Source organism: Canis lupus, chromosome 26, assembly GCF_011100685.1.
Source record: "Canis lupus familiaris isolate Mischka breed German Shepherd chromosome 26, alternate assembly UU_Cfam_GSD_1.0, whole genome shotgun sequence".
Lineage (NCBI taxonomy): Eukaryota > Metazoa > Chordata > Mammalia > Carnivora > Canidae > Canis > Canis lupus.
The window spans coordinates 16,613,940-16,638,535 of NC_049247.1; the positions used below are offsets into that span (position 1 = coordinate 16,613,940).

At 55.7% G+C, this 24,596-nt stretch overlaps 1 protein-coding gene and 1 long non-coding RNA gene across 6 annotated transcripts; one reads left to right on the forward strand and one right to left on the reverse strand.

Moving 5' to 3' along the window:
- Positions 1 to 145: 145 nt before the first annotated feature.
- MSI1 (musashi RNA binding protein 1) lies at positions 146 to 21,909 on the reverse strand. Of its 5 annotated transcripts, none has more exons than XM_038575315.1 (15): positions 21,793 to 21,909; positions 21,583 to 21,623; positions 20,940 to 21,021; positions 20,758 to 20,842; positions 17,861 to 17,902; positions 16,172 to 16,264; positions 12,528 to 12,576; positions 11,213 to 11,295; positions 10,626 to 10,743; positions 7,750 to 7,830; positions 6,448 to 6,504; positions 3,516 to 3,584; positions 2,587 to 2,741; positions 2,079 to 2,142; positions 146 to 1,059 (listed from the first exon to the last, which is right to left on the reverse strand). In XM_038575315.1, the coding sequence occupies exons 1-14, from the start codon at positions 21,849 to 21,851 to the stop codon at positions 2,101 to 2,103; spliced, it is 1,056 nt and encodes a 351-aa protein (XP_038431243.1). In that variant the 5' UTR covers positions 21,852 to 21,909; the 3' UTR covers positions 146 to 1,059; positions 2,079 to 2,100. The 5 variants fall into 5 exon arrangements, with proteins under 5 accessions (XP_038431243.1, XP_038431240.1, XP_038431245.1 ...); XM_038575312.1 differs by having other exon boundaries at positions 2,587 to 2,774; positions 21,793 to 21,908; XM_038575313.1 differs by lacking the exon at positions 146 to 1,059 and adding an exon at positions 1,158 to 1,980 and having other exon boundaries at positions 2,587 to 2,774.
- Positions 11,841 to 14,369, forward strand: LOC119866175. The gene is made up of 3 exons (XR_005379269.1): positions 11,841 to 12,074; positions 12,702 to 12,849; positions 14,126 to 14,369. It is a non-coding gene; the product is annotated as an uncharacterized LOC119866175 (long non-coding RNA).
- Positions 21,910 to 24,596: the final 2,687 nt, after the last annotated feature.

Sequence of the window (24,596 nt, forward strand, 5' to 3'; positions counted from 1 at the left end):
CTCCTGGGGGCTCAGAGCAGAAACCATGAAGTCCTGACCTAGGTAGGGGGCAAGGGGAGACCTTTGGAGAGTTAATTCCTTTCCAGCAGTGGCTCTGGGCGAGCCCTTCTCTTTCCTCACCCCTTGTCCCCACGCTGGGTTTTTGGGGATGAGCAGGCCCAAGGCCTTGACCCCTAGGGCCTGAACGAGCGGGCTTGCCTTGGCCACAGTTGAGACCTGCAAGCTTACAGTAACGGTGTCTGAGGAGGAGACAGAAACACAGGGGGAGACCTTTGCCAGGTGGGGCGAGGCAATGCCCTCACCTCCAAGGAGTAGTAGAGAGGGGTAGGGGCTTCACCTCACAGTATTTACATATGATACAGGACGGGATGGTTCCAGGGGCTTGGCCTGGCCTACGCAACCCTGTCCTCCTTTCCAGGGCTGGAGGGAGGTGGCCAGGGGCCCACACCCACATAGACATTTTGTTCTCAGCTGGTGGGGGGCACCTGGCCCCTTGCCCCCTGCGGCCTGGGGCTTCACATTCACAAACCTAGAAATAGTTTAAAAAACGGTTTCTTTAAAAAAAAAAAAAAAAAAAGAAAGAAAGAAAGAAAGAAAAGAAAAAAAAGTTAAGAGAAAAGGAGGGGGAAATCAGAATAAAAAACAAGCATAGGGCTTTCGGCCTGTAGCAGACCCCCTCCGCCCTCACTCTAGCTATGAACAAATACAAAAGCCTTCGGGGTGGGGGGGTCCTAAGGGGGCGCGGCGGGGAGAGAGGGGCACAGACCTGAGAGGGCAGAACCAGGAGGGTGGAGGGCAACCGGCTAATCCAAAATAAATAAAAGCGGGCAGGAGAGGGGTGGTGGTGGGGTTTGGAGCCAAGGACGTAAGAGGGGGAGGTTAGTAGGGGAGCCAGACGCGGGCGGTCCGGGGGCTGCAGGGCAGGGGCCGAGCCCTGGGAGTTGGGGGCAGGCAGTAGCGGTCCGAGTCGCTGCGGGGGAGGGGGCGGCGGCTGCGGCTGAGGTGTCCCCGCCCCCTCGCTGGCTCACTGTGGTCCTCAGTCAGCTGCAGGCCGGGGCGCTGCAACACAGCGGGCGGTTAGGGCCCCCCCTGCAGCAACCTGTCGTCCCCCACCCCCCCCCACCTCGGGACTCCCAGAACGCAGGCAGCCTCTCCTGGAAGAGCTCTGCTCGCACACTCCGCAGGCTCTGTTCCCTCTTTGCTTCTTCCCTAAGATTTTCAAGGAGTGGATTTATTCGGTTGCCACCATAGCAGAGGCACCTTCTCTGAACCTCTGAAGTGGCCCCTTCACACATGATTTGGAAGTCCCTCACATCCCTCCTTCCAGAAGCAGTGCTCCATACATACTGGCTGGAGTGTAGGAAGGAAGGAACAGACGAAATGTCGCAGCTTCACATAGAACCCCCGTGTGACCACGTGTACAGAGATGCCACTCTCGGGACATGCCTGTATGTTGACAGACTCCTGTTTCAATGGCTGCGTGGTATGCCGACGCATGCATACACTCTGATGTATTTAACCACTCTCCTTTTGATGGGCATTTCAGTGTTTTGCAGTTTTTAATTTTTTTTCATGTTATACTTATTTAAGTAATCTCTCCACCCAACGTGGGGCTTGAAAACTCAAGATCCTGAGATCAAGAGTCACACGCTCTTCTGACTGAGCCAGCCAGGCCCCCCCAGGTTTTTCGCAGTTTTTAAAAATAAATGCCTTGAAGTGGAATGGTGGGGTCCAGGGCCTGAATGTTTAAAATCTGGAGAAACAGTGCCAGTCTGCCCTTTGGAAACCCTGAGACAATTTACATGTTGTTTCTCCTATACTCTCATCAATGTTGGGCATTAGCAATCATAAAAAATCTCTGTCTGACAGGTGGTATGTACGGCCTTATTGTGGTTTTCATTTACATTTTTTTATGTAGCAGGTTGAGCAGCTTTTCAGGTTCTCTGGCCACTGCTGTTCTGAAGTTGTCTCCTCCCTGGCCTGCAGGCTCCATGAAGATGGAGACAAGGTCTGTGGCCCACACGGGGCGGCCCTCCCCCGTGCCAACCCCCGCCCCAGGCCCCTGCCCACCTCCTCACCTCCTGCTACCTGTCTCCTGCTTCAGTGGTACCCATTGGTGAAAGCTGTGGCAATCAAAGGGCCCTGGGGAGAAAAGAATTTGACTTCTAGGTTCCTGGGGGAAGCAGAGAAGGCATAGGGTCTCCTTTCTTCTGGGGAACACCGAGTGTGAGGCACAGACCCTTCTGGAGCCCTGTCCATTACCACCCCCACTGCACACCCACTAAAGGACTCTCTGGGGTAGGGCTTGGAGTCTGCATGTTACCAGTACCCTGGGTCAAATGAGGGCACCCCTGAGCTAGAATCTAGCCTCTGAAGAGGCTAGAATCTGGCGGGCAGAGATGGTGAATCTGCGCCACATCCCCGGTGCCCACCTCATGCCTGGCAGACGGAATGAATGATGAGCCTCACTGTTACCCCCTGGTGACAATCTTTCTCCATCCTTCCTCCCTCGGTCCCCTTCTGCTCCTGCAGAGACAAAACCTCTCCCTCCTCCAACTTCTGAGTCTTCCAGGACTGGCCACTCACCCCAAGACTGTGGCCAAAGCCGGTGCTGGGGGCGGGGCTGGCAGCGCTGATGTAACTGCTAACCCCCGAGTCCTGGTTAGCTGCCCCATAGAGCTCAGCCATGGGGCCAGGGCTTGTGGTCCCCAGGAAGCCCCCTGTGCGGCTGGGAGTTGAACCTGGAGGGGGAGCCATCGTCCAGGGGTGAGAGCCTGGCAACCCAGAAAGAAGATGGTGAAAGCCCCGGCGCCCACTGTTGCCCCATTACACCTGTTCTACCCACCCTGACGTTGACCCCTCCCTATCCCTCAACCCTCCATCCCGCGGGGCCCTGTGGGTCTACCTCCTGGAGGCCTTCAGGAGCCCATCCGCCACCACCACCTGGTCTGACCACTTAGTAGCTTCCTCACTGACTTCCAGGCCTCCCCTCCTGATCCCCTGCAAACCTCTCCCCATCCTGCTGCCAAGTGCATTTTCCAAAATCGACATCACTCCACTGCTTACATGTTTGGTGTCTCCCCAGGACCCGGTTCCTCCTGCCTCCTCTTCTCCACTCCCCATTCTCATACTCCCCCCATGCTAACTGGCCTCTACTGGGGACACTTCTCTTCCTCTTTGCCTTCAAATTGAAAGTTAAGAGGCCTCTCCTCCTGGAAGCCCTCCTGAGAGGCTCCAGCTGTGGGATCCTCTGGTACCTGACTTCCCCCAACAGATCAGGGTCATCCTTCGGAAGGACTGCCTTTGTCACACCTGACACCCACCCATCAGCCTGCAAGCTCTGGGTGACAGGGAGTCTTTCTTCCTGGCTGGCTTGCCAGCTGCTCAGTAAATACTTGTGGAGCAAAGAATAGATAAGTCCCTCTGGTAAAGGGTGGCCGTGGCTACCTCCTCTCCCCTCTAGACTTCTCTGCCCCCTACACCCCTCCTGCTTCCTACACCCCAGAAGTCCTCACCTGTCCCTCGAACCACAGCTGCTGCTGCCGCTGCTGCTGCCATTGGTCCATAAGCAGTGAGAGGAATGGCTGAAAGGAAAGATATGGGCAGTTCAGTGTGGTGGGTGAGGGCACAGAGGTAGACAGCGGAGGCCCCCTCTGGGCAGAGTCTCTCCAGCCTTACCCCACCTCAGAGGGTCAGGGCAGTGCCAGCACTGGGGCAGAGTACTCCCTTGGGCCACCTCCTATGCCTTGACCCAGGCAACGGATGGAGAAAGGTAGGAGAGTGGATGGCTTTCTGGCAATGGACTCAACCTCAGTTTTCCCCCCTGGACTCAATGGACATGCTTGAACAACACAAAACTCAGTGGTGGGGGAGCGGGGCATCCCACTCTGAGCAATGCCCCTTTCTCTGGAGAGTGCCCTTGGCCGGTTGGGCCCACCCTCCCCAGGAGGTTATGGCCCTCATCCCAACCCCAGCTGTCTGGAGCCAGACAGGAGGTACAAGAAGCCAGGCCTGTTGCCTCGAGGTGGGACCAACTCAGAGGGGCAGGGCCTGCCCCAGAGCTCCCTGGGGGGGTCAGGGGAAGCCAGACTCCAGGCAAGGCCACAGTCCGGCTCCAGTGCTGACTGTCCTGTTTCTCTCACTGTCCTTCTCCTGAGACCACACCCTTGGTAAACTATGTGCACCCAGTTCCCTGCTTCAGGGTTCCCCTGACTGCCACCCAATCAGAAATGGCCACTATCTCCCCCAAATTCCCCTACCCCCTTTTCTGATCCCCTCTTCAGACAGAGACTGCCCGGCACCCTGTCTTAATTTATACACAGTAGATGTTTAATAAGTGTCTGCTGAAGGAGTAGACACTCCTTTTTTTTCCTTCAAGATTTTAAGTAATCTGTACACCCAACGTGGTGCTTAAACTCACAACCTCAAGGTCAAGTCGCATGCTTTAGGGACTGAACCAGCCAGGCACCCCTAAAAGGAACCTCTTCCTAAAATAGTGGTTGGTTTGAACCTGGAGCTCCCTCGGGCTAGGGTAGTGGGGTGAGCGCCCCCTACTGCTTGGGTCTGCCACTGCAGCCCCTGAGGCCACAACCCCACCCAGAGCCAGAGTCTTCTGAGTTGGCATTCGCCCTCAGGAGTACCAGTCTCCCACCCCAAAAGGCATCCTTTTGGGGGCTGTTTTGATGACCTTCGCCCTGAACTGCTACTGGACTTGGGGCTAGGGACTCCGGAAACGGCCCCTGAAAATTCTTGGCAGGCCCTTTGGTCTGGGGGATTCCCACACTGCAGAGGAGCCTTGTCTAAGAGCCATGCAAGCGGCTCCTCACCCAGACATCCCCCTCCTTCACCACCCTTGTTGAGGCAGCCCCTTGCCCCTGGTCCTAAGGCCTTAGAACATCTCCCTGTTTTATTTTCCTTGGGGAACTTCTCACCCTCTGCAATTATTTTGTTCGTGTGTTTGTTCCCTTGTTTACTGCTGTCTCCACTGAAATATCAGCTCCAGGAGGGCAGGGACCTTGTGCATCTCATTCATTGCTCTACCCCCACCTGGAACAGTGCCTGGCCCAGTAAGTATCTACCGAATGCACGAAGGAAATACCTACATCTCCTGAAGGCAAGAGAAAAAGTTTAGATCTCAGACCTCCAGGGAAAACCTCTTCCTCTATACAAAGCTATCTGCTGAGGGGGACATTTCTTCTCTCACTTCTTTTAAGGGCAGGGGCTGGGCTCTGAGGTCTGGTTCTTGGTCTGGTTAGGCACATCCACAAAGCAAAGTCAGCGTGGCCAACCTACATAAGTGCTTATCACAACTGTAAAGGATCACTCATTTATATAATAAGTATTTGTTTTCCTCTCTAGACTGCAAGTCCTGTGAGAGCAGGGCCTGGCCCCGTCTTGTCCCTGTTCTAACCCCAGGACCTGGCAGAGTGTCCCACAGAGTAGGTCCTCAATACAAAGTTCTAAATGAGTAGAAAAGAACCCCCATTTCAATACCCACACAGTGGGTCAAAGCCAGCTCTGCTCAGGTAAGGGCCCCCTACCACCCACATCTACAGGACTCTTTACTCCCTCCCTTCTCCTCACCCCTCCCCCATTTTGGGGGGTCCCTGAACACCCCTTGGAAGGAAGGTCTCATCTAAAGCAGCATCCATGCTCGCGTCCTCCACACACGGCCAGGTTGAGGGGGAGAGTCTGGGGTGGGGTGGGGGGAAAGCAGGTTGAATAGAGAAACCCCTCCCCTCGCACTTGGCCGCGCCCCCCCAGCTCCAGAGCAGAGCTGATGGGCCCAAGCGGAAAGCTTCAGCTGGACAAATGGCTCCCAACAGCCAAGCGCCTTCATCCCCTCTTGCTCAGAAGTTGCAAATGGGCAGCCTGAGGGCTGGATTTGGCCCTCCAATAGGTTTCATTTGGCCTGCAGTGGTTTAACAGTTTGGAATTTGTTGCCAACATTTGAAAACGATTGAAAATCCCATTCAAAAGCAAAAGCTGGGTTTCTGGCTTCTCTTAGAAACCAAGATCTGAAGGTACAAGGTGTGCATCCCCTCTGGGCAAGGGTCAGCTGGCACAGCGTGGAGGCATGCATGCTCCAGTCTGTCAAACACCCCACCTGGCCCATGCTACTCAGAGTTTGAGACCCTGGCTTCTTCACTGCTGGATCCCAAAGTCTACTCGGTGCCTGGCACATGGGAGGCGCTAGATAAATATTTGCCAAATAGATGAATGAGTGATTTCTCCTCCATCTGCTGGGCTTGGCCCCATGCCCCACCCTTAAGGGCCGTGTAGCTACACAGACTGGCCAGGGCCTGGGCAGAGTCTGCGGTGTCCCCACAGCCAGAGGGCTGGTGGGCAGGGGGAAAGGGTCCCACTAGCTTTCCCCAGCGAAGACCCCTGGGTCCTTCTCTTTCTCCCCGTGTGGCCTGTGAGGTGTAGGAAATCCGAGCGACTGACCTGTAAGCTCGGGGAGGACTGGGGCGCTCGGGAGAGGGGTCCGCTCTACACGGAATTCTAAAATGAAACGTAAAACAGCTTAGGAAGATACAGGGGAGGCCCCTGGGGCACGGCCCAGGGAGGACAATGCACCCACAGGGACACTGGGCGGGGGACAGGCCATGCACAGGACCCAAGAGCTGGGATGGGGAGAGCACGGTGCCCAGCAGGCAAGGTGGAAAAGACACAGGCAGAGAGACAGGGAGAGAAAGAGCAGGCCAAGTTGCCACCTACACCATGGGCAAGGGGCAATGCTGGAGTGACCATTCTGGTGTTTCTTAAAAGATTTGAGATTGCACCAAAACACCTTTCAGAATCCTCATCTTTATCTGTTTGTTTTGGGGGAGGAGCTGGTGAGGCAGCACTGATGAAAAACCAGTGACCCCAGAGCAGGTCAGACTCAGGTTGGGTTCCCAGATCTACTACTTTCTAAATGGGTCGTCTTAGCAAGTCACTGCACTCTGAGACCATTTCCTCACCTATAAAATGAGGATGAGTGTTATCAGGATTAAGACAACATAATGTATAGAAAAGGACTCCCAAGCCGAACAGACTGAGAGGCACAGGATGCAAGTGCTTAGGGACCCTCTTAAAAAAAAAAAATGAGGCCACAAAAAAAAAAAAAAAAAAAAAAAAAAAGCTTGCAAAAATTTGATATCTGATATTTCAAAGAAAACAACACTGAATAGCCATCACGGCAAAATTCAGAACTTTGTTGGGCTTCCTGCCACTTATTCTAAGGTCTAGTGTTATTTTTATTTTGAATTACAAATCAGGGTGGTGATCATCAGGCTCTTAGATTGTTTTTCAGCAGTCAGGGCCACAAAAGGTCTGTCGGCCTTGAAAGGGCTCAGCGTAGCACGTGGTCATTATAAGTGTGTCTATAAAGACACAGCTGGCGGTGGCCCTCTGGGACGCTTCCACCACAAGTCTGATGCCTTCTTTGGGTGGAAGTGGCAACTCAGAATGGCGTGAGGAGGGAGAAAGGGAGGAGGCAGGCAGAGATCAGCCTGAGAGAGAACCGTGCCATGCAGGACCACGCAGGGGTGGGGATGGGGGTGTCCCCAACTTCTGGGGAGGAGGGGAAGAGGGGATGGGTGGGGAGAGGTGCTCCTTCCTCAGACATGCCCTTCCTTCCAAGCCTCCAGCAGGCAGACCACCCCCGCCCCCCCAGCCATGCACCCTCAGACACCGCCCTGAGGAGTCAGACTGCCTGGGAACCGGGGACATGCTGGCAGCAGAGGGACACCAAGCAGGACTTACCGGGGAACTGGTAGGTGTAGCCAGGGGCGAGGCCTGTATAACTCCGGCTGGCATAGGTTGTGGCCTGGAAACCGGGGTAACCTGATAGGGCAAGGGAGGCAGTGTCAGAGGCCTCACCTCCTGCTCAGATCCTGCTCGGCAGGGAAGATCCGAGCCCCTGAGCCCGAGCAGGGAAGGTTTCCCTCCCCACCTTGTAGCGCAGATAATGATCACATTTACCAAACACCTTCTGCATGCCAAGCCCTGTGCTAAGCGCCCTGCACATAGTTCATTCTCTCCTTAAGCCTCACAAGAATCCTAAGAGGCAGATACTCTTGGGAGCCCCATTTTACAGACAGGGAAAACTGAGGCTCAAAGAGGTGACACATTGGCTGAGGATAATCCAAACCCTTACCAAGACCCTTGGTGCTCTGGATTCTGCCTCCGTCTTGTCCTCATCTACGCTCTCCTCCAGTCACATGGCCTCTCTGCTGTTTCTCAAGGCCACCAAGCTCCTTCCCACCTCAGGGCCTTTGCACAGGCTATTTCCTCTGCCTGGAAGGCTCTTTCCACCCCCCCACCCCCAGGGTTTTCCCATGACTGTGTCCTTGTCATTGTGTAAGTTGCAACTCAAATGTCACCTCCTTGGAGAGGTCATTACAAGAGTCCTCCCTCCCATTGCTTACAATGTTTAGCAATTTCCCCACAGCACCAATGATCATCATCTGAACTTCTCCTGGGTTGTTGTTAATTTTTTATTTATTTATTTTAAGTAACCTCCACACCCAGAGTAGGGCTCAAGCTCACAGCCCCAAGATCAAGAGTCACATGTTCCTCCCACTGAGCCAGCCAGGTGTCCCTCCCAGGGTTTTTAAAAATAGCTGATCTTCTGTTTCCCCCATCTTTTATTTCTGTATCTCCAGGACAAGCTCCCAGTGCCTGCGACTTGTGTGTATCTAATAAATGTGTGCAGCTTTGCCTGAAAAATCAGATAGTAACAATGGGTAGCAAGAGTAATAAATGTGTAACTGGGATTTGCATTCAGAGCTAACTGGTTCCAGGCCTCTAAACCATCAGTGTCACTCTTTCCCTCTTCGTCATTTTTTTTTTAATATTTTATTTATTTATTCATGAGAGACACAGAGAAAGAGAGAGAGGCAGAGACACAGGCAGAGGGAGAAGCAGGCTCCATGCAGGGAGCCTGACGTGGGACTCGATCCTGGGACTCCAGGATCAGGCCCTGGGCCAAAGGCGGCACTAAACCACTGAGCCACCAGTGTCGCCCCTCTTCGTCATTTTTAACATGGACTGAAACCAGTTAATGAATCATCCTGACAAGAAAACAGGTCTCAATGTTCCAGACCAAAGGAGGCTAAAGACATGGGACAACTAAATGCATTACTTGATTCTAGCCTGGATCTTATTTGAAGGGCAAAAATATGCTAATGATCAAACTAGAAAATAGATTGAAATACTGGATCAATATAAATGTATCCGGTGGATTATTATCGTGTGGCTTCATGAGAAAAATACTGCTAATCTTAGGAAATACACACTGAAGTATTTAAGGGGTGAAGGCCATAATGCATGTAACTTGAGCTCAAGTGATTCAGTGGAGTATCACAACTGTAGTGTGTATGTGTGTGTGTGTGTGTGTGAACATCTATATGTATATGTACGTACATATATATGCATACAGAGACAAAGTAAAAGATAAAGTGAATGGGGTATAATATTAACAGGTGAGTCTGGTAAAAGGTATGTGGATATTCTTGGTATTGTGATATTTTTGCAACTCTTCTGAAAGTCTGGAATTACTTAACAAGAGAAAGTTAAAAGAAAGCTTCAAGAGATGACAGTGCTGTTTGGAGGGTGCTCTCCTCACCCACTCTACTTGTGGTCCCCATCTTGACCCTCTGGGCCATGCCATGCACCCCGCCTGAGTTTCCAGAGCAGTCCTCCCTCTGTACCTAATAAAAAGGTACTGTTCTCTTTCTGTGTGGATATATCTTGTCTCTCCAGGGAGACTAGGAGCTTCCTAGGGAGCCCAGCTCAGATTTTCCCCCTCACACTTGTGGGCCTCAAGCCGTGCTGACTCCTGCTTACCTTTCAAGACTCATGGTGACCTGCACTTACCCCAGGGACCCTCTATGGGTTTAGGTGCCTCCTTGGGCCTCCCACAGCCTCCCTACGCTATGTGTTATCATTACCTATTGATTCTTGCCTCCCACTTAATGGGGAAGCCCATGAGGGCAGGTCCTGCCTCTCTAGAAACTGCTCTTTGTAAATGCTGTTCCCTCTGGCTGCAATACTTTACCCTTCTCTTCTCCCCTGATCTCCTGTAACTAGCACCTCTTCAACCCGCAGCCTCAGCTTAAATGTGACTTCCTTTCTGGCTTCTCCAAATCTTGGTCCAGTTCTCTATGCCTGTGTTCTCTGGGCACCCTATAATTCTCCATCCTAACCCTATTTATTTATACTCTTACTTCTTTTCCCTACCAGACCATAAAGCTCCCAGGAAAGTCACTGTTGTATTTGTTGGCATAGTTCCTAGCATTTACAGTTGCTCAATAACTACTGGATGGATGGATGGATGGATGGATGGATGGATGGATGGATGGAAGGATGGATGAACAAATGGACAGATGGACAGAAGGATTGATGAATAAGGAGCAGCTGGGCCATTTTCTGGCTACCGCCAGAGGGCAGCACCCCGCAACCAAATCGCCCCACCCTAGGTTGGCTTGGAGGCTTGAGATCCTTGGTCCCCACTCCTGCCCAGTGATTCAGGCAGGAGGGCAGACCACAGAGAGGCAACACCTACACAGCCGCTGGTACTCCTGGGAGCAGTTCCGGGCAGGGAAGGAAGTACCCACAGGTGTAGGCCTAGCACATACCCAGCATGCCGATGCCCAGCATGAAGGCGTCCATCCCATAGGGCATGACTCGAGACCTCCCCCGGGCTGAGCCTGTCGGCGACATCACCTCTTTTGGCTGAGCTTTCTTACATTCCACCTGCAATGAGACCTGATGGTCAGTCTCTCCTCCAGACATAGGGTCACAGATCTTCTGGTTCCCTAACAGGCCTCCTTTAGTTTCATAGATACCATTTATGGAGTGCTCGCTAGTGATAGAGATTATGTAAACGGCTTTGCAGGCAGTAGTGGTTTACACCAACCCCACGATGGAAGCAGTATTGCCAGCTCTCATTTTACAGATGCATAAAAGGGCTCAACTGGGGAAGTCATCTGCCTAATGAATAGACTAGCAAGTGGTAGAGTGAGGATGTTAATCCAGGTATCTCTGACTCCACCAGCCATGCTTTTTAACCACCATGAGACACTGGCTTCCTGTCCAGATCTTCAGGAGGTAGGAGAACTGGCTCTGCCCCACTGACTGGGTGGTCCTTCTGCCTGCCTCCAGAACCTCCAAGCATCCCCTATCTCTCCTTCTCTGCACCTCCACCTGTCCAGTCCCCCCTCACCATTTTGTTGTTGATTTCATGGAAGTGGATTTCACACACTTTCTCCACGATGTCCTCGCTCTCAAACGTGACAAACCCGAACCCTAGAGGGCAAAAAGGCAGGGACAAAGCCAGGGTTTATGGTCAAAACCCAGCCCTGAGTTATAATACACCACCACTCCTCTCTCATGGGCGAATGCCCGAGAATTAAGGAAAGCCTCTGCCCGCAGCCTAGGAATCTCTCAACTCCTCGCCCACTGAGACAGGGTTTCTAGCACCCAAATTACAGATGTGAAAGCCAAGGCTCAGAGAAGTGAAGTGACTTGCCCAAGGCCACACAGCAAATTAGAAAGCTTTAGAGCAGTCATGAAAATACGCTCAACATGCCTTTTCTCTTAGATGCTTTCCAAAAAGAAAGAACACACACACTTACTTATTTACACAAAAGTATAGACACCCAAACATGTGTTTGTACGTGGTCACATATATACAGGACATAGAGATACATGCACATGTGCACCCCGACCCCACACACACATATACCTAGGGACCAATATATCATACAGATACTTGGGAGTGCTCACAAAGGCCTCCCTACATATGAATAGTTACCATGACACACCAGACCCTACAAATATTCAGACACAGACCCTCTCACATGCACAGATACAAATATACACATACACATACATGCACACACACACCTCCCAGCATATATCCCAATCCTCAAACAGGCTAATATGCCCAAAGCCCTGAAGCAACTGGAGAAACAACCCCATCTCCTCTGGGTGTGCCCCAGGGGTTGGAATGGGATTTCTCAGAAGGCAAGGCCCTTGGGAGAAAAACATCCAGGCAATGCACACTGTGGCCCAGATGCTCACAGGTTCAGGGGCAAGGGGGGTGGGGGCTGGGTTCAGTCGGGGGCGGGGGGGGGGGGGGGTGGTTGCGGAGGGCAGGAGCAGGAGCAGACTGCCCGGGGCTGTGGAGTCAGCCTGACCCTGGGGCGGCCTGGCCTAAGCTCTGGTTACCAGGGACAAGGTAAGCCCCAGCAGACACAGGCTGGGCAGACACAGGCTGGGATGGGGGTGGGTGGAGGGCTCAGTTTGGAAGGGGGAGGTTGCTCCTCTGCTCCTCTCGGGTGTCTGCAATTGGGCAAGTTTCTAGCACAGGAAATGGCGGGACAAAAGCCTTCTGTAAGGCCAGGCTGGGGAGAGGATGCAGATCCTTGGGGATAGGATGTCAGGAGGCAAGATGAAAGGGCAGCTGTGACCTGCAGCCCCCTGGCTGACCACAGGCCCCCAGCCTGGCCTGGGAAGGGGGAGGGGGCCACACTCACCTCGGTGCCGGTTGGTGGTTTTGTCGAACATCAACATGGCATCATCCACCTGAAATAGAGCCTGCCATGGTGGACCAGATACGGGGGACCTGCCACAACCTAGCAGCGGCAGCTCCCACACCTATGCCCCTCTTGCCCAGGCCAGGTTTTATCTTAAACTTGCTCCCTGTACAGGGGATGACTTTCCATCCACAACCCCAGCCCGGTTGCCATGGCACCTCTCATCCAACCACCAGATTCTCAGTGGACCAGCCTGCAAATATGAAGCACCAAGTATTTGCCTGGCACTTTGCCCTGTCATCCTCTCTACGGTCCCTGCAATGTAAGAGCCCCATTTTGTAGATAAGGAGATGGACTCAGAGAAGGGAAGTCACCTGCCCAAGGTCACACAGCAAATCCTAGACCAAGCTTGGGAGGAGGAGAAGGCATGGAGTGGGTGCCAAAGAAGGAAACAGGGGAATAAGATAGAAACAGGGAAATGAAAGCCTGTTCTCTTTCTGCAAAAGGCCAGAAGGACAGCAGCCACTCCAGCCAGTCTTGACTCCCCTCTCCTGGTTCCTCTAATTGAGGTTTCCTTTTGCTAGAGGCTGTAATTAAAGCAAGTAGAGTTCAGTGCCTGGGCTGCTTGCCTCCCACTGACTGGGGGGAGGGGCAGGGGGCTGAGGAAGGGGGGTGGTCTACATGCTTCCCCCTCTCCTCCCTTGCACCCCAGTCTTCTCTTCTTGCTGCTCCCTCAAGGCATCCCCTTGGATACACAGACAGCCAAAGGCCTTAGCTCCCTCCTGCAGTCCCATCTCCCTCCCTTTGCCTGCAGCTGGTGCTTCCTCCTTGTCCTCTTAATTCTTCAGCCAATGTCAGCCACCTCATGGGGTTAAGCTAAGGTCTGATTTGTCCTTGGTGAAAATCCTCCCCCCACCCCACTGCAACACACACATCCCACTTCAGCTGCTGACCCTCCCCTAAATGGTCAGACACCCAAGGGATGAACGAAGACTTCCTGAGGCCATGGGGTACGCCTTTCCTCCACTCTCCTTGGCTCTCTTTCCAGCCTGTCATCTGCCTCATTAAAGTGACGAGGGCAGCCTCTGAACAGGGTGGTCCTCCAGCTCTCCTTAGGTGCCTACAGCACCAGGTCTCTGGTGCCACCCACCCCTGGGAGAACCAGGACCCCACAAAGCCAGGAAGCAGCTGGGTCCCTGGAGGATCTCAGAGGGACATGACACCTCCCTCCCCGAGGAGCTTCCTGCTCCAGGGGTCTGCAGGAGAATGCCACTGCCACTCCTATCCATATGGACCTCTTCTGAGTCCCAATCCCAAATCAGCTAAATGGCCCAAACTGGGCAGACACTGCAGGCTCAGCTCATCTCCCCCCACCCCCTTGCTTAAACAATGGAAAAGAGAAATCTAGAAAAGAGAGTTGTAATAAAAATACAGGCTTTAAGTAGGGCAGACTGGAATTGGAATCCAAGGTCCTGCATTTGCTGGGTGGGTAACCCTGGGCTAGGTTTCCTCATGTGTAAAATGGCAATGGGCATCACAGTGTCTATGAATTGTATAGAGGGGGTAAATGACATAGCACCTGTAACACTAATTCACAGCACCTGCGATACAGTAAGCGTTTAAGAAACAACAGCTAGTATTACGGAGGGGCTTGCCCAGGGTCCCATGGAGAAGCAAAGCAAGAGAGCAAGCAGCCCAACACCCTTGCTTTAAAGGTTCCATGAGGACAGTCCCTGTGTCAGTTACGGTGACAACGACGGCATCCTATGGACCATCTTGGCTTGTGCTCAGGAGTTATTTTTTGACTTAATGAATGAATAAAAGCCACACCCTCTTCCCTAATCCTATAGCTGAGTTCCTGCCTGACCCAACAAAGTGATTCAGCCCAAGGCCCTTCCGGCCTTGCCTCACCAGCTCCGCCATCCCTGGCCCCTGGGACCCTTCAACCTAGGCCTCGGAGGGACAGACCCCTAGCGGGCCAGCCGGGTGGAGGCCAGGGCAAGGAGCAGGGAGCAAGGCAAGTGGCTGGGGGTCCCGGGGACCCCCACTGGTGTCCCCTCCTGGGGCCAGCGGAGAGGAGGGAGCCTCCCAGCCGGGTGTCCTTAATAGGCTTTGGTCTCCATGGGAACCCGGGGGCAGGGGGGCTCCGGCAGGGGGAGGGGAGGCGGCCGGGGCCTGCTGACCAGTGGGAGCCGCCAAGTTCGGCGGCCGCTAAGCCTGAGTGGCAGCCATGGCGGCTGACCATTGTTCCCCCCTCGGCGGCGGCCCCTCGATCCGGGCGGGGGGCCCCCCGCCGCGGGGCCCTTGGCATTCCCGGCTGTCCCCCTCGCTCCCTGGCAGCCTATTCTCCGGCTCCCCCTGGCCTCCCCGGGCCGGTTTCACATGCCAACGCCGATTTAGGCCCGAACAAAAGACGCGGCCGCTGACGGCTTCTCCTGGGGCCCGGTTGCCATGGCAACGCCGGCCCCGGGGGCAGGCGGCCTCCAATCACAGCTGCTGGATCAGATTAGTGCGAGCTCTAATGCTCGGCGCTCAGACACAAAGACACCCCGCCGGAGCCGAGCGGGCCTGCGCTTCCCAGGAGCGCCCTTCCCTCTGGGGCCCAGGCCACCGACCTGCCCTCAGTCCTGTACCCGGGTCCCCGTGGGCGCGCCTGAGCCCGGGCCTCTGGCCCCCACGCCGCCAGCATCCGCTGGCCAGGGGACCTCCCATCCTCTCCCCTTCTACCCTAGAGACGGGGCCCTGGAAACCCACCCAGTCCCCAGCTCATGTCCCATTCCCAAGGCCTCTGCCCTTTGCCTACCCAGGCCACTGAAAATACCTCGCTGGGCAGGTAGAGAGACCCGGCTCTAGCCTGTCTCCTCTGACAGGGACCCCAGCACTAAGCACAGCAGCCCTACTTCGCCGCCAGTCTTAAAATTCGGCCCCCTCTTTGCCATATCCCCATGGGACCTCAACGTTCACAATACTCACCTTACTGGGGACACCCTATTGTCTGATGATGCCACATCTCCTCTGTAAGCTAAATGGTCCAGCTCAATGCACCTCAGAGCTGAGGGCCAATCTGTTGGGCCTGATCAGGAATTTAGGGTGCTCTCCTTCACCCCTCCCAAAACAGCTAGGGGATCAGTGCCTCCCCCAGCTCCCACCTGTACAAGCAGGGTGCTGAGTGCAATTGGGAATCATATTTATTGCCTCCTTATCATCCTCACCAGGAAGGAGTGGGGGAAGGTGCAACCGCCCATGGCCTGGACAGGTGCAAACTCCCAGGAGGCCAAGGGGTGACTGGATTGAACTGGCGAGGGGGAGAGCAGCCTCCCAAGGGAGAATCACGATAAGCGAGAGAGAAAAACACAGGGGAAGGGCAACAACAGGGACAGCCACTGTATGGCTTCCGTCCCTGGGGATGTGTCCAGAGGCTGAGGCCCACAGATAGGACAGGATCCTGAACCGTGAGGAGCCGGGCCTCGCCCACAAAAGGAGCCGCCTCCGCCCGCCCGCCCCCCCCCCCCCCCCCCCCGTCTTTTCCCCTCTTTTGCAGGAACTGGAAGGACCTCGTTGGACTCTGCTTAATACTAACCAATTCTACAGGGCTTCCACAGTCCCCGAGAGCACCCCAGCAAGCACCCCCAGTTCTGACCCACCTTCCCAAACTGCTCAAAATATTGCTTCACGTCCTCCACCGTGGTGTTCACTGACAGCCCCCCCACAAAGATCTTCTTCGTTCGAGTCACCATCTGTTAGGGGGAGGGAATGAGAAAGTGGGCATCTGAGTCCTGTGGCCTACTGCCACCAGCAGGGGCTCGAGCCCTCCTGCCAGGGTGCCAGCTGACAAGCTCTCTGTGGCCCTAGCTACTCGGAAGCCCCCCCGCCCCCCGCAAGCTCCCCTTTGGACCCCCGCCTCCAGGCCTGTCATAGGCAGCTGTGCACCCCACACACTGGCTGGCTTGAGTGTGCCTCCCGCCTGGCCACCAGCCTCCATCACTGGGGTCTGTGTAAGGGGAAATGCCTTCCATGAGGACCAACACAAGGAAGGGGGCAGGTTAGTGATCCACACCTACAGTGCAACTCAGAGACCCCACCAGCACTCCTGGGAGAGACCAAGGCCCACCGCAGGGTTCCCCTGAACTCAATGCCGACATTTTCCTCATCAACCTTCTCCCAACCCAACCTCTGGCAGCCCTGTGGCCCCAGCCCTGTTTTAGGAAGAACACATGGTCCTAATTACCCCAGGAGCGCATGGCTAATCCACAGCAATTCCCAGCCCCATCCTAACACTAAAGCACCTTCTGTCACCAACGTGCTTAATGGAATTAACCCAATTCCGACCATGTGCTCCCTGGTGCGGCTTCCTTCGAATACCTGCTTCATAATTGCTTTCAGGCCCTCTGCTGGATCTTTCTAGAGATGTCCCCTTCCTGTGTCCTAAAACTTGTCCCTCTCCCTTGGCTGTGGCAGGAGCTGGGCACCATGGTGGAAGCCACCTGCTCAATACCTTAAAGCATCCTGGTTCCTGCCAAACCCCCTGCGAAGGGGGAAACAGAGCTCCTGGAGGGGACCTAGTCCTAGGACACAAGTTAAGTCAGCAGCCTCAGAGGTCTTCAGCTCCCTGTACTGTAATCGGCCTTCCTTCCTGTTCCCTGTATTTAACCATTTTAAAAAATAAGGTCCAGCTAGTTACCTTGAGGCCAGGAATGAGATCTCAGGCCCCTGCCCTGCACCAAAAGTTTCGAATGCTATATAGCTCAACTGCTCAGAATTCACCCACACCCAGAAAAACCCACCACAGCACAAGGGAAAGAGAGCCTTGGGAAAGCAACCACTTGCCCAAGTTGAAAGACAACAGGTGACCAACTCCATGGTCCCCTCCCTCTCTGCAAGCTGAATACAGTGAACCCCAGAGGTAGGAAGGTGACTGGGGCGGGGGTGGTCAGAGATAGCTCCCTGGCCTGATGGAGCTCGGCCTCAGGGGGTGTCTATCCTGGGTTTGACCTCCCCAGGAGCATTGGGTTTAGAAGCTGTGATCTATGAGGTCAGAATTCGACTCAGAGTCCAAAGAGTAGTGGCTTCCAATACAGGACAATGAATCCCCTAAGGGGCTCCTCCTTCACCCAACACATGCAGTCCCTCCCAGTCCATCCCAGAGCAGAGCACAGATGGAAAGATGAAGGATGTCTTCAATCCACAGAGCAAAGACATTAAGAATCCTCCCTCTTCCCATCCCAGTCTATTCCAGACACACTCCAGAGGTTCCAGAAGCATTCCCAGAAGGGAATGCTGGGAAGATTGTTGCCTGAAGTAACACAGCTCCTCTCAGACACACACATACCCACCTTAGGCTGTGCTCGCCGAGGAAAGGCCACCTTGGGATCAATCTGAAAGAGAAGGGAGAGGTAAAGGGGCCTTGGTTATCACACTTCAGATGGGTGACCACACAACTTTCAGCCCTGAGGACTTCTCTCATCCCATGACACAGAGGTGACACAGAAGTGACACAGAGGGGAACAGAAATCACCACAGCCTTTGGCAGAAAAGTGTAATGGCTAAGCATTTAGGCCCTCATGCCAGGCTGCTGGGTCCAAATCCCACTTATACCGTTTCCCAGCTGTGAGACTCTGGGAGAGTTACTTAACCTCTCTGAGCCTCAGGGCCAGGCTCACCTGCAAATATGGGCAAACGGTAAGATCTATCTCCAATGGGTCGTCCACAGACTATTTGAGATGATGCTTACAAAGCACTTGGCAAGGTGTCTGGCTCACAGCAGGAACCCCCACAAAGTAAGCAAAGTCTTCTTCCTTCAAGCACTTGAGGTCTCTGCTCACCTAACTGACTTCACACAGGTAGATATCTGTCTAGGGGAGGCATTCAATCCACACTTTGGAAGCCTTGTGGATGGAAATACTCTTTGCTTCAAGATAAGAGTTCATAAGTCACCAGGAATGGACTCAGTTCTGTTCCCCCAATACTACTGACATCTAACAGCCCTCTTGGAGGCTGCAAGCAAACAGCTCCCTGATAATGCATCCAGCCTTTGGTAATGTGCAAGGGCATGGGACTTGGACTCTGTGAGAAACTTTGGGCCCCAGGCCAAATCTCTGATCTTGATCATTTGCTCAACCATCTGAGCCTCAGTTCCCTCGTCTGCAAAGTGGGGATGATCACAAACATTTTTCCCAGGGGCAGCCTCAAGGAATCAAATGAGATAACATGGGTGAAAGCAACCCTTTGTGAACTGCCCTTCATTGCGCAAACAAAGGTGCTATTACCAGCGGGCCACCTTTGCCCTTGGCTGTGAACAACCAAAGGAGAAAAGCAAGATGCACCTGGGTGCTCCTGGGTATATACTCATACTGATAAACAGCAAAAGCCAGGGCACTGAGACATCGTGATCAATGCCAGGACCTAGGGGGCCTGGTCATTCCAGAGTTTCTTGCCACCCACATGGGTAGATACCACTCAGAAGTTCACCAGCCAATCGCAGGGAAGATCTATCTTTTCCCAAAGTTCCTTTCATTCACAACTCAGCCTCGTTCTAGACAACTGGCTCTGGCTCCTCTCTGCCTAAGTGGCATGAACCAGGAACCAGCCTCCTCTGGGCTCCCCTACTGGATCTGCCCACAGAGCTGAGGCAATGTCTCCTCTCTCCCAAAGTCCCACCGGGCTCCAGGGAAAATCACGACTGCCCATTTCCCCTGTCTGAATGGGTGATTTCATACCTCTACGGACATTTTCATCCTTCTCTTTCTCCTGGAAGCAGCCTCCCCAGCCACCAGAGCACCTCAGACAGTCCCCCTGCGCAGACCCTGATGGGGAGACGGTACCCAAGCCACGTCCCACAGACCCACGCAACCCGATCCCTGACACACCCCACCTCCACTCTGACTCACAGCTGGTAACATAAATAAAACCCAACAAGTAAATAAAAGGTGAAAGTCAGAACCCAAAATAGATTCCCCACAATAAACTGCCCTCCCACCCCCCCCACCAGGCCAGCGAATGCCAAACACAAAAGCCCAAACCTCAGAAGAATGCCCACTGTGCCCTCCTTCCCCTCTTCTCCTTATCAATCTTCTATGACCCCGCCCCGCCTCCAGCCCCAGTCCCTAAATCTCAGCTTCCTGAGCGCTGCTGAAGCCATCAGTGCATTCTGAGGACAGGGGATGGTAGGAGAACTGGCAGCTAGATGGTAGATAATCACCAAAAACAATAGGCCACTGTCTCTCCATTCCCAGCCTGGGTCACTCAGTCTGCGCCAAGAAGATCCTTTCAGAGCCGGCAAAGTTGAGGCCTGGCCTCATTTGCTCATTACTGCGAGCAGGAGTGGGAGCCACTGGGCAGAGATAACAGGAGCTGGGGACAGGCGGTAATTTAGCAAATTCTTGGGCACAACCAGCTATTGTTGCAGGTAAACAGGAGCCAGTGACTGACCCAAGCAGGGAGGCCCAGGGCTGGGGAAGAGAGTGGGGGAGTGTGGAGAGAGATCATACTGTCCCAGCCCCTTGGCCTCCCGTCACCCCATCACAGAGTGACCCCTCCTCTGACTTTCTCCTCTTCCTTCTCCCCTAGAGCAGGGGCCTGGGCCAGCGCCCCCTGGAGGGCCCAAGACACTGGGGAGCAGTGGGACAGCAGGAAAATGTTTTAGGAGTTTGAATGCTAGAAAAGCAGCGTCTCCTCGGATCCAGCCCTCAGAAGGTTTGTTTCCAGCAGGCCAGTTCCCTTCTCATAAATCCCTTCCTGGGCAAAGCAGGTTCATGTCTTCCACACAAAGCAGGGAGCTCATAGACCAAAAGGGTGGGGGGGGGGGGGAGTGGGGAGAGGGAGGGGGATTCAGTAGTGCTTTGCCATTGGTTTGGAATGGTGGCGGTGGGGAGCCAAATACTAGAGTCCAGAGAAGCCACGGGGTGGGTCACTGCAACCCTGACTCACCCAGTTTGGGCTAGGGGAGGGACCCAGCCCCACCCCAAGCTGCTCCGAGAGGCATCAAGATTACTAGGTATAGGGAGGGGCTGGGGGATGTAGCATCTCACCGCAGGCCTGGGATTTTTCTCCTCCCTCTGCCCCCGGACTCTAGTGACAAAGTTTCAGAGCTTGGCAGCCGTTCTGCTGCGAAAACTCCCTCCTTCCTTGAGGACCCCGTCCCTTCAGGGCTGTCCTCTGGGGAGAGTCCTGACCCTCTCCTCCGGCGGCCTCCCTCTCCCAAAGGACCCCCGAAGCCCGGGGGGCCACTCACTGTTTTGGAGTCGAGCTCGTGCCGCGACTGCGCCAGCACTTTATCCACCCCCGCCTGGTCCATGAAAGTGACGAAGCCGAAACCCCTGCGCGCGGTAGTGAGGGAGAGGCAGATGGTTACAAGGCAGCGAGTGGCGGTGGAGGGGGGCTAGCCGGGAGCAGGAGAGGGGGTGAGGGGCTCACCTGGATCTCTTGGTTAGAGGGTCCCGCATCACCAGACACTCCTTCACTTCCCCGAACTGGCCGAAGTACTCGCGCAGCCCTTCTGTAACCACACACTCGCCTTCGGACCAGCTCGGGCCCCGCGCCCTTCCCCCCTCCCCCGTCCTTTGCCCCCGGTGACCCCGCCGCGGCCCGGCCGCCCCCGCGCCGAGCAGCCTGCGCGCTCTCCACTGCCCCCCCCCGCCCGTAGCCCTCACCCAGCTCCGGTGGAGCCTTCTGGCGCCCACGGGGGCTCCAGGAAGCCAAGGGCCGAGCTGGGCTGGAGGGGGGACGGCTCCGGCCGGGTTCCCGCCGCTCCCGGAGCCGCCTCACAAAAGTTTGAGCCGCAGGTGCGAGCGGAGTTGGCGCTGCCGCCGGCGGGTCCCGGGGGCCCAGCCCACCCCCCGATGCCCCCTGAACCCCTCATCGCCTCCCCTCCACCCGCTGGGCCGTGCGCGCTCGCCGGTCGCCCTGCGCTCTCGGGGTCCCCGGGCGGGGCGCGAAAGAGGGCGCGGGGGCGCCCGGGGTCAGCAGGGCGCGGGGCCGGGCGGGGGTGTCCGGTTCCGGGGCGCCGGGGGGTCCCGGGTGCCCTGCCTGGCCGGCGGGCGCTCCCGGGCTCGCTCACCCTGCGTGGTCTGCCAACTGAGTCCCCCGATGAACATCTTGCTGCGGGAGGAGGAGAGACACAAAGGGCCCGCGTGAGCGCCGGGCGCCAGGGCGCAGGGGGCGCGGGCCCGGGCCCCGGGGAGGCCCGGCCCGACCCGGATCGGCCATGTTGGCGGGGTCGGGGCGGGCGCGGGCCGGGCAGGCCGGGCCGGGCCGGGCCGGGCCGTACCAGGGGTCGTGCGGGGAGTCCGGGGAGGCGAGGCCGGGCTGGGGCGCGTCAGTCTCCATCGGGAGCCGCGGGCGGCGCGGGCAGCGGAGCGGCGGCGGCGGCGGCGGCGGCAGCGCTCGGCGCGGGGCAGATGAGGAGCGCGGCGAAGGGGGCCGGACGGACAGGCCATGCTGCCCCCTCCCCCGACCCCGCTCGGGCGGGCGGGCGGGGACGGCCGAGGGGAGGGCCCGCCGGGGGCCGACCTGCCGGCTCCTCCCCCCGCCGCCCTGCGCGCATAAAGCCCCGCGCTCGCCCGCGCGCCCGGGCGCCCGCGGAGGCGGCGGCGTCCGGACCCCGCTCCCGCCGGGCTCCTGGGTCCCCGAGGGCGAGAGAGACCCCGAATCCCGAGGCGGGCCGGGACCAGGGCGCGGCCGCACCCCCCACCCGCCCCGGCGCGGGGCCGGGCCGTGGGAACGCCCTCCCGGAATGAAGCGCTTCCCGGTGCCTTCAAGGTAGCTCGGTTCCGGATCGGGGACCCCCTAGTCCTCCCTCTCAGGTCCCCGCCACCAGAATCTAAGAGCTCCCCAATCTCCCTGGGTCGGGGGGGAGATGGCCCCAGCGCCCCCCAACTCCATGCCCCCCGCGCTCCAACTGGTGGAGAAGCCTTCCGCGCCCCCAGTGGGAACGAGAAGCTGCCCCCAGTTTCCTCCGACCTGATTCTGGGCTCCCCCTCAGCAGCCCTCAGTCCACTCCCAGTGTCCCATATCCTTTATAACCGGTCTGAGGAACCCTTGCAAAGCCTCGCGTCTCGAGTGGGGAGACTCCAGCAGCACCCCAGGAGAAACCGTATCAGGTTCCCGAATCCCTTCTCGGCTCCTGCTTCCCCTTCAACTCCCCCAGATCCCTTCCGTGCGGTCTGTCGAGGAACACTCCCTCCCACCCCCGTTCCAAGCCCGGGGTCCCAGTTTGCTGTCACCCGCACCCCCCAGTGTGGAGTCTTCACTGTTTCTCTCGCTCCTGGCTCACTCGTCAGCCCCACTCAGACTTGTGTTTGGATTTGGGAAAGCCGGTTCCGGACGCTCACCGGCCCTCCCCACCGAGGCTGGGGGAGAGGTCAGTGCCGCCTAGAACCTCCCGTTTCCAGTTTAGGAGGCCTCCGGCTCAGCTGTCCACCTTCCCCTCCCACCCCACCCCCCCTTCTTTGGCAGAGTTCTAAGTCCAGCCGGGTCGGATCGGAGGACCCTCAGCTCCCTACCTACCACGTTTGGAGTTGATTCTCTCAGTCCGTTTCGGTCTGAGACCCACTCCCCATGAAGGCAAACTCCTTCACTTCTCCTTCCTCCTCCCTCCGCCTCCACCTCCTGGGTCTCTGAGATCTCTTCCCGTATTTTCACCCAAGACACTTAGGAGTCCCCCTCGCCCTGCCCCCAAACTCCTTCCCTCCCTCTTGGGAACCCTAACTTCCATTCCAGATCACCTCTGGAGCCAGGGGCCACCCTCCCTGTCCCCACCTCGCCACATCCGTCTCCTCTCCTCAATTTCCTGGCTGAGACCAGCCAAGAAAGGGTCAAAGCTGGAGGCTCAGACAGCCACTCCCCCCCCCCCACACACACCCCCATCCCTGCTGGGGATCTCGGTGCCACACGAGCCCCTCCCTCCCAATTCACCTCCCACCCTTTCCCCCTTCCCCACCTTAAATCCACCCTGCATAAGCCATTGACGACACTTGATGACCAGCCCCTTGTTGCTCACCTTGACATCCATCCTGCAGTCATCCACCTTTTATTCATGTGTGCTGCAGCTCTGGGCGATATAACCCTGACCTCTGGAACGGTGCCCAGCCCCCTGTTCTCAGTACACCTTCCCTCCCCTCCCCTAACCACCACACATGTAAGAACTGAGAGACTCAAGTTAATGGTTTCCTTGGGGACCTTCTGAGAACACCCAGCAGGTATATCCTGCCACCCTAGGCGCTTAACACTAGAAACAAACTTGCTTTTTCCTGTTTGTATTGTCCCACTCACCCCACAGTTTCTCAGCATCCCCTGGACTGGGGGTGGGGGTGGGGCACCTCACCCTGCGTATTTCTCACCACCTTGGTACAAACTGGAGTATCAGATGTGTCCTGGGAGTGACACGGATGAGGGTCAGCAACTAGCAAATCTGGTGTTAGGGAACTGGCTATTGGGAGATCTAAACCTCAGGTTCTTTGTGTGTGAATTGGGGTCGATGGGGGGAGTGCAGGGGGGGGCAAGTGAGCATTGATTTCTGTGCTGGTGGTGTTGGACAGGTGGCTTGGAGGGTAGGAAATGGGGAAGGATCATTTATTTACAGCCAGCCAAGGCTGTGTGTATGGTACATCAAGATAGAATCCATTTATTAGCATTCTCCTTCAGGTCCTCAGAGGAGACAGCATCTCATTTATTTGTCACTACCTGGTTTGAGGCACGGTCGACTTACAGAAGTCTCCTCCTACCATAGGTTCATCTCAGCCTAGCTACTTCAGTCCACTTTGTTCACAGTAGGGGTAGCCCTCACAGGACAATGCAGCTGTAAATGCATGATCCTTGTAGTAAATTGAGGATCTCAGTGGTATTAGGAAAAAAATGATCTTTAGAGCAACTGGCCCAGACTCCAGAATTAGGAGATTAGAGGATGCCATTCCAGCTCTTTCTCTCTGCTACGACACACACCGAGCATCACTCAGAGAATGAAAGAATAATTTGCTTTACAGTTAAAAAAAACAATCCTTTCCAGAAAGCCAAGGGACAAATGACATTATGCCCAAGCACTAAGTTACAACTTGGCATGCTCATTCATTCTAC

Excerpts from the sequence above, each read along its gene's own strand:
- MSI1 (XM_038575312.1), bottom strand. The coding sequence starts at position 21,851 with ATGGAGACTGACGCGCCCCAGCCCGGCCTCGCCTCCCCGGACTCCCCG. Across the intron at positions 10,744-11,212 it reads ATGAAATCAACAACAAAATG|GTGGAATGTAAGAAAGCTCA; the intron begins GTGAGGGGGGAC and ends GTCTCATTGCAG. Across the intron at positions 3,585-6,447 it reads AGTCCTCCCCGAGCTTACAG|CCATTCCTCTCACTGCTTAT; the intron begins GTCAGTCGCTCG and ends CTTTCCTTTCAG.